Consider the following 8,856-nt stretch of genomic DNA (forward strand, 5'->3'; position numbering starts at 1 on the left):
AGGAAGTGAATATGCATATTTCTAAACTCATCGAACCGACACCGATCACATGTGATTTTTTAGAAATTGGGGATCTCTCTTTCCTAAATCACCATTAGCTGCCAAACTAACACCATTGTATCATGGCAAATTACAAACCAACCTAAAATTATTAAGAATCAATTCGACAATTAAGTTGTTACTACTGCATCAACTGAACCAAACTGTTTTTTCTAAATGAAAGAGAATTTCTAAATGTAGCATTGTGTAAGATTGGATTTTCCTATCAAAAGAAGTTTATATAACTTATGTGTATATTTTCCATTCATAGTATCCATAAAACAATATAGAAATAAAGAAGGCCGAAAACAAACAATGATTCACAGTGACCATTATAACTCTTACTAAATATGGTATATTGGTACTAAACAAATTATTCTTACTAATGAAAAGCACAAATGAAAGTTATCTCAATTAAACTATCTATCTAGGAAAAGATGAAATAAAATTGGAATAATAATTTAGCAAGTCACAGAAATGAGTCAAACAGAAAATGAAATATGCAATAAAATAAATAAATCTTAAGCAAACTATCTAGCTAGGAAAAAGATTTCTGTTGGCAAAAATGTTGTTATTTATAGTGCATCCATGCTTAATCTGTTCTCTTGGGGAAACTACAAAATCTTCTAGATGGTATCCTCCACCCTTCTTTTTTCTGCAAAGCCCACATCTATAACTTCAGCTGAAAAAATAACATCATTTTCACTTTAACAAATAAGTACAACATCAAGAAATCAAGAAAATATGAAGCCAATCTTTATGTCAATATCCTTAAGACTTTAGACGAAGTTGGTTATAATAAAAACTCTATCAAACAAGGAAAGGGTGAACTGAATCAAATAAAACAAAATTACTTATAAATTATAATCTTGTCACAGATCAAACAAAATAACTAAAAAACAACAAATTTACCTTAGTAACGTATGACGTCAACCTTTGCTGATGGTGCGTTTTGAAGCAAAAAATTCAGATATTCATTAGGTATGGATGATTTGTTCGTTCGAAGTTTCAGTGACTTCAAGTTACAAAAGGAAGGAAACTCCGCCTTCAATATGTTAGGATCTGAGTGGATCATCTAAGCAATGAGGCATGGCTATGAATGAGAATCAATTTAACACAAGTCATATTTTTCAACAAAAGTTATAACTGAAAAAACAAGCATAAAAAGTGAAACCAACCAAACAAGCCATAAAGTACCTGAAGAATAATTGAATTGATTGTCAATGATTCAATATTAGCTAGCTCAACCAGCCAGTTGTATACAATCAACGAAGTCTTTGCAGCTTTCGAAAAACATGTTACATTAATATTTGCATGTTTGACAGAAGAGAGATTACTGTTGCTCCCACAAAGTTGCTGAACAGAAGGAATACCCTTATAATCAAAGGTACAGAGGTTGGGAGTGGATAACTCAAATCTGCAACAGTTAACCTTCAAAAAGTTTCCATGTATTGTTAAATTTGCGAGTGTGGCACTCGATATGCAAAGGTTATGTTTGTCAAGAGCGCGACAATTTTGAAGGATCAAACTATTCAACCTCTTAAATTTTGTAAAAGGCTCAACACGGCCATCATCGTCCACACCAAAGTCAAAGGAACCTAAAAACAGGTTGGTTAAAGCTGGAAAATTCAAAGAATTTGGAAATAATGTTTGTCGAGGAGAAGCAACAGAAACATGAAGAGATGTTAAAGTGTCACATGAAAAGAAGTAAGACTGAAGGTGTTGAACTTTTCTGACATCGATTCGTATTCGCTTGACATTATGCGTAAAAGCATATCTGACAATCCATTCGAGATGGCTTTGATACCCCGCGAGACACTCCTGGCGAAAATCAAAAACTTCTATTGCCGTTGAGCGATCACGTGTGCCTAAAAATCCATGAACAAAATATTCGAAACCTCTGAGATCCTTAAAGTGTGAATAACTTATGATAAGGCTTGGAAGACGCTTCCATATATTCTTCCATCTTTTGGACAAAATACAAGTTTGAACTGCGTATTTAGTATTAAAAAAAGAGAGTATGTGAAGTAAAACACAGTCGGGTAAATCACTTAATTTGTCTTCATTCTCATCGTGTAAATCACTTAGTTTGTCTTCGTTATCATGGTCGTTATATTTTGTTCTTAATCTCTCCACTGGATTCCGGATTTCTTGCAGTAGAAGAAACACCCAGAAATTCCAGAATGTTACCGCGGCCACTGACATGAGATTCATACTGATTTGAGTAAAATCCAACCCACCCTGCTTTGATTTTGTGATTCTGCGGCAAGTTTTGAAAATTAAAAGCAAAGTGAGAAAGTAAAAACTCTATTTCCCTGATTATACAACAGAAAAGTTTGCACGTACAGGTTATTTCCTAATTCCTAGGAGTAGTGAGTTTTATCTCACAAATATTCAAAGTCATTTTTCTTTTTGAAAGATATTCAAAGTCATTATTATTATTATTATTTTTTTTTTTGTAAATATTATTACCTATTGGTATAATGGTTCAACTTTAGAGGGAGGAAAAAATTCAACCCAATAAAAAAATAGTCCTTTTGGTTTAATTTAATTTTTATAATATTTTCTTAAAAAATTCAAATTAATCCAAACCGACAAAAAATGAGTTGGTTTGATTCAGCCTGATTGGATTATGCTCGTGTATGAACATAAGAGACGGATCACAAGGGTTGGTGACGTGATAGTCAAGCTTTGATGTTGATGACATGTACGTCTTCTTCTCCTATGTTCCTTGTCTAAATGTGGGTGTACCTGCATAAACACTTTTATGTCAACGTAAAAGATAGTGAAAATAGTTAGCGAGTAATGCGAGTTGAATGATCATATGGAGGGGTGAACTCCCTATTAGTAGAGTAGATGATCTCATAAATGCTACAATTTGTTTATATCTTTACTATGGTGATCCTTGAGATCATGTCGAAATTAGTGTTACTCGTCAGTGTGGCTGAAGTCTGAGATATAAAGTGGCACATATCTGGTTTGACAGAGTTTCCTTATTATGTATGAAATAGTGAAAGCAAATTGGTAACGTCTGAAAACACTACTTATCTTCAGCTGGTTTAACTAAGTGCAAGTATACATTGTCCAAATAATAGTATAAAAAGATCGAACCGACAAAGACTGGGGTGCTATCGCTTCCTATAACTTTCCAGCAATAAACTTGTTTGCAAGAACCATAGAAAAGGTGCTTAATATGCCAATCAAGCTTAACATGCTCGATTGGATTATGCGTCTTCACAACTTAACTTGATGGTTGTTGAGTCGAAAGACCCCTAAGGCCACCAGGTTTCAAGGAAGCCATATAAAACTATATCTCTCTATATCGTAGCAAAGTTCTGTCATAAATCTTTGTTTAAACTACGCTTTTACCTTTGAGAACTTGTAACCCTTTTTAATTGTCTTCAATAACTGTTAATGTTTTTAATCATTATTTTGTTGTTGTGACATCAAATTACGCTAGCGTGACATTTGAGCAAATTAACTAGCCATAAATTGAACCAATTCATTTTGGTTGTGTATATGTAATTCATGAATCATATGTGACAATTTTGTTTTATTCATGAACCAACGGAAACAAAACTACAGTCCCAATACCAGAAACAATATTAGCCACTAGAACCCAAACATAACACCAGAACCACAAAAGGGCAGACTCGAAGCAAAATCAAAACTGCTGCACCAGAAAAAAGACCAATCAGAACCATAAAACTTTCCCCAGCCGCAACGCAGAGTTGTCACTGAAGCACCGAAAGAACACACCCAAAAACATCCCTTCCAAAACGAAGGAAGATACTAAAAGCTGCAAACACAAGAAACAATCTGCTAAAAACAGATCAAAATCAATTTAGAATTTGTTTTAGGGAAGAATAAGATGTATATGTCAATTAGGCATTTGTCAGGAGCAAACTTATGGACTCCCGTTCTAGAATACGATTTTATAAAGCTTTATCAACTTCGTCACTTTTTGGTGCCCTTTGGACCATTTTCAGATGCAGCAATTGCAAAATAATTATGGCAGATAAAAAAAAAGTTATTTAAAAAAATAATCAGTCTTGTTTAAAATTTAAAACCCACAAATTATATTATGAAAGCATACTAATTGGAAACAAAGCAAAATTTATTTCAGATAAAATCTATTTATCTTAAAAAAATAACTTACAGTGTTCAAATTTCAACATAGAGATTAAATAATACTAGCAAAGAAGACATCCACGAGTCGAGAAGAGTCTCAATTGTGTGCAGTTTTCTTCCACATGTTTCACTCCTTTCTTTGTGACATAATAACAATCTTTCAATAATAGTTCCAAAAGCCCGCAACAATTCTTTGAGATCACATAGAGTGTTTCATCATCCACCTTCGTATCTGACAAGTTCAACACCTCTAGGTGGGGAACAACAAAGTTCATTCCAAGTAGCTTCACTCTTGGACAGTGGGCTAAGTTCAAATGTCTAATCTTACAACATCTCCTTAAAACTTGACAAATACCTTCAGATATTTTATTGCAACTATTCAAATCAAGAAGTTGTAAATTGGGGAAAAAGGAAGCTAATATTACAATATTTTCATCAGTTAATCGTAAATTTCTACCTAAATAGAGAGACTTTAACTGAGGATATACACTAGAATTCTCTACACTCTCTTTCCCTATAGTTGCGTGTTCCATTTTAATCTCACCAAGTAAAGGGCAGTTTCTAACGAGTGAATACAAGGCTAATTCTGTGAGCATCCAACAGTCACTAAGGTTTACAGACAGTAAGTCACGAAGAAACAAAGACAACTCAGCAACATGTTCATCATTCAGAAAATATGTGCACCTAAGATCCAAATGTTGTATACATCGCCACTTGGATAACATAGAGTGAATTCCATTAATGAAGTTAGTTTGATTGTTCACCAAAGGGTGACCAAGGTTGAGTTCTTTAAGCATTGGGAAACAATCGACAATAAGTAACAGATCGTTGTTGTTGTAGAGAAACGTGTTGGAACAATCGAGAGATGTCAAAGTTGTAATGTTTTGGGAGAAAGCTCGCAACCCATTTGCAGGAAAGGTGTGTTGGTTGGAGATACTAAGCGATGTGAGTTTCTTAAGTGGGAAAGGAGAGATTTTGTGGAGAAGCATGTCCAGGTCACCGTTGTAGTTCGAGAAGTCAAGGGAGTTGAGGTTGGTGAACCTTTTGAGGAGGCGACCGAGGAAAGGGCCTGTTGCATCTTTGACGATGAGTGAGAATCGACGACGGTCAATGATGGAGAGGAACTCTTTGGAGACAAAAGAAAAAGAATTCAAGCAGCGGTGATTGAAGTCGTCTTTGTGGATGAATCTGAAGATAATCTCCCAACACTCATCAGGTAAATACGAACATGTTGAATCTGAAACCTTCGGACTTTCGGTGAGTAAGTTTTCTGGTGAATATGATTTTAGGGAAGAAGTTCTCTTCCTTTTCATTGGATATTAGAAAGGATATATGTTACCGGTTTTAGGGTTTATGTTTCAGATTTTCGGATCAGAACTTGTAGTAGTTACTGTTCGTTCCCTCTATATATAGAGTGCCATATATATATATATATATATATAGATATATATATACATATATATATATACATATATATATATATATACACATATATATATATATATATATATATATATATTAGAAAATGGGCTTTCTTTGTGAAATATATGGGTTTACTGTTTGTTTTTTTAGAGGAGTATCCCTATTTTTTTTTAGTATATCATAATCTCCATTAAACTCTTTTTTTTTTTTTTATTAAGAAATCTCCATTAAACTCTTCTTCTTTTTTTTTTTTTTTTTTAAGAAATCTCCATTAAACTCTTAAATCAGTAACTAATATCTCAATTTTTTAGTATCTCTTGTTCTCGGTTGATCTCTTAAATAGAGAACTAATATCCCTATTTTTTTAGCATGTGTTTGGTTATGCGGTGATGAAAATTGATTTTGAGTGAATTGATTTTATAAAATTGATTTTAGTTAAAAATGAGTTGAATGTAAAGTGATTTATGTTTGGATACGTTTATAATAAAAGTGATTTGTATGAAAAATGTTGTTTGGATATTTTCTGTTAAAATTGCTTTTGGGTGTGTAAATGACCAAAATAGGTTTTTATTTTGGATTTTAAATTAGATTTCATTTATTGCTTGCTACAAATTTTTTTTTTGAAGGATGCTTGCTACAAATTTGATTTCCATTAAAAAAACATTTGGTAACTAAAATTCATATTATTATTTTATAAAACAAAAAAAAAAATTAGTGGGCTCTATCAGGATCGAACATTAATTAAGAAGGTTTTGTGAAGGGCCTGTGTAGAGAAAGCAAACAAAAAAACACACTTTCCACCGAACAATGTCTTCTTCTACCTTCAGATTTCTGCAACAACCAAAAAAATTCACAGCAACACAAAAAAATGACGCAGACTTCAGTCAACAGAAATACAGAGTAATGAATTTCTCAAACAGGTGAATGGGTTTTTAAAATATAAAAAGGTTTGAAATATGTGATTCAAGGACAAAAGAGACAAATTGCTGTTATGTATTTCCACGGTAGGGACAATCGATTTAAAAAAGCTAGGAAGAGCAGCTTAACGAAAAATAAATTCTAATGATGAAAAGCACGATGGCGGCGGATTCTCGGAGGAGACCCAAACAAGTTGAAATCACGTTTGATGATGTTGGCCGTGCTTTTGAAGACTTTCACCAGGTAACCAAACATGTACTTAGTATCTCATTGGATAATGTGCAACCGTCTTACAATGTCTTACAAAGATCTTTGCTAAAATCGTTAAAAATAAAAAAGATAAATTTGCGAATAAACTCACAATTTTATGTTAATAGCCTAAAATGACAATAGCCTTTGTACTTACTCTAAATGATAGCCTTTCATCGAAATATTAATCAACGGTTGTGATTATTTAATAACAATTGTTATGGTGGGGATCCATGCTTAATCTGATCTCTTGGGAAAACTACAACACCACAAAATCTTCTAGATAGTATATCCTCCACCCTTCTTTTTCTGCAAAGCCCAGCATCTATTACTTCTGTTGTGGTGTACACTTGGTTCTGGATTCAAGTAAAATAATAACACCATTTTAACGTTACCAAATAAGTACGACATCAAGAACATAGGAAGCCAATCTTTATGTCAATATCTTTAAGAATTTAGGCGCAATATGTTGCATATCAACCAGGGAATCATTGAAGATAGTAATAAAAAGGAAATACAAAGCAATATATTATGGAAATACATATGTAAGGAAAATTATGCAAAAGTGTTAGACATAAAATAAAAACTCTATCAAACAAGATAGGGGTACCACAAGGGAACTAAATCAAATAAAACAAATAATTGAATCTTTGCTATAGATTATAGAGGCTCAATTTAAGTTGAGGTTGGACCAACCATGTTAATATACCCAAGTTATAATCAGAGATACTGAGGAAAACATAAAACAAAGAAAGTTGAATGCACATTTACCTTAGTAACGTATGAGGTCAACCTTTGCTGACGGTGCTTTTTGAAGCAAAAATTTCAGATATTCATTAGGTATGGATGATTTGTTCGTTCGTAGTTTCAGTGACTTCAAGTTACAAAAGGAAGGAAACTCCTCCTTCAATATGTTAGGATCTGAGTGGAGCATCTAAGCAATGAGGCATGGCTATGAATGAGAATCAATTTAACACAAGTCATATTTTCCAACAATAGTTATAACTGAAAAAACAAGCATAATAAGAAAAAAAATTGTTGTAATAAAAAGTGAAACCAACCAAACATGCCATATAGTACCTGAAGAATAATTGAATTGATTGTCAATGATTCAATATTAGCTAGCTCAACCAGCCAGTTGTATAGAATCAACGAAGTCTTTGCAGCTTTCGAAAAACATGTTACATTAATATTTGCATGTTTGACAGAAGAGAGATTACTGTTACTCCCACAAAGTTGTTGAACAGAAGGAATGCCCTTATAATCAAAGGTACAGAGGTTGGGAGTGTATAACTCAAAGTTGCAACAGTTAACCTTCCAAAAGTTTCCATGTATTGTTAAATTTGCGAGTGTGGCACTCAATATGCAAAGGTTATGTTTGTAAGAGCGCGACAATTTTGAAGGATCAAACTATTCAACCTCTTAAATGTTGTAAAAGGCTCAACACGGCCATCATCGTCCACACCAAAGTCAAAGGAACCTAAAAACAGGTTGGTTAAAGCTGGAAAATTCAAAGAATTTGGAAATAATGTTTGTGGAGGAGAAGCAACAGAAACATGAAGAGATGTTAAAGTGTCACATGAAAAGAAGTAAGACCGAATGTGTTGAATTTTTCTGACATCGATTCATACTCGCTTGACAATATGCGTAAAAGCATATCTGACAATCCATTCGAGATGGCTTTGATACCCCGCAAGACACTCCTGGCGAAAATCAAGAACTTCTATTGTCGTTGAGCGATCACGTGTGCTTAAAAATCCATGAACAAAATATTCGAAACCTCTGAGATCCTTAAAGTGTGAATAACCTATTATAAGGCTTGGAAGACGCTTCCATATATTCTTCCATCTTTTGGACAAAATACAAGTTTGAACTGCGTATTTCGTATTCAAAAAAGGAGAGTATGTGAAGTAAAACACACTCGGGTAAATCACTTAATTTGTCTTCGTTCTCATCGTGTAAATTACTTAGTTTGTCTTCGTTATCATGGTCGTTATGTTTTGGTCTTACTCTCTTCACGGGATTCCAGATATCTTGAAGTAGAAGAAACACCGACTAATGCCAGAATGTTACCTCGGCCACTGACAAAAGATTCAT

At 33.5% G+C, this 8,856-nt stretch overlaps 2 protein-coding genes and 1 pseudogene across 2 annotated transcripts; all 3 read right to left on the reverse strand.

Annotated features, from left to right (window-relative positions):
* Window positions 1-952: 952 nt before the first annotated feature.
* Window positions 953-2,253, reverse strand: LOC146913143 (putative F-box/LRR-repeat protein At3g18150). Its single transcript, XM_085720873.1, has 3 exons — window positions 1,576-2,253; window positions 1,237-1,476; window positions 953-1,114 (listed from the first exon to the last, which is right to left on the reverse strand). The coding sequence occupies exons 1-3, from the start codon at window positions 2,251-2,253 to the stop codon at window positions 953-955; spliced, it is 1,080 nt and encodes a 359-aa protein (XP_085576999.1).
* Window positions 2,254-4,068: 1,815 nt separating this feature from the next.
* On the reverse strand, window positions 4,069-5,585 carry LOC146913144 (uncharacterized). Its single transcript, XM_085718679.1, has one exon. It carries the CDS (start codon window positions 5,481-5,483, stop codon window positions 4,233-4,235), a length of 1,251 nt encoding a protein of 416 aa, XP_085574805.1. The 5' UTR covers window positions 5,484-5,585; the 3' UTR covers window positions 4,069-4,232.
* A 1,169-nt stretch (window positions 5,586-6,754) lies between these two features.
* Window positions 6,755-8,856, reverse strand: LOC146913145 (putative F-box/FBD/LRR-repeat protein At1g66290; annotated as a pseudogene).

This window comes from Medicago sativa, chromosome 6, assembly GCF_051527215.1.
Source record: "Medicago sativa cultivar Bolivia chromosome 6, Bolivia_mono, whole genome shotgun sequence".
NCBI lineage: Eukaryota > Viridiplantae > Streptophyta > Magnoliopsida > Fabales > Fabaceae > Medicago > Medicago sativa.

Bases quoted from the DNA above. Each gene is read 5' to 3' on its own strand.
- LOC146913143 (XM_085720873.1), bottom strand. From the start codon at position 2,253: ATGAATCTCATGTCAGTGGCCGCGGTAACATTCTGGAATTTCTGGGTG. The intron at 1,477-1,575 runs TTGAATAGTTTG...CATGGAAACTTT, and splicing joins CTTTTACAAAATTTAAGAGG to TTGAAGGTTAACTGTTGCAG. The intron at 1,115-1,236 runs GTACTTTATGGC...CTCATTGCTTAG, and splicing joins TCAATTCAATTATTCTTCAG to ATGATCCACTCAGATCCTAA.
- LOC146913144 (XM_085718679.1), bottom strand. From the start codon at position 5,483: ATGAAAAGGAAGAGAACTTCTTCCCTAAAATCATATTCACCAGAAAAC.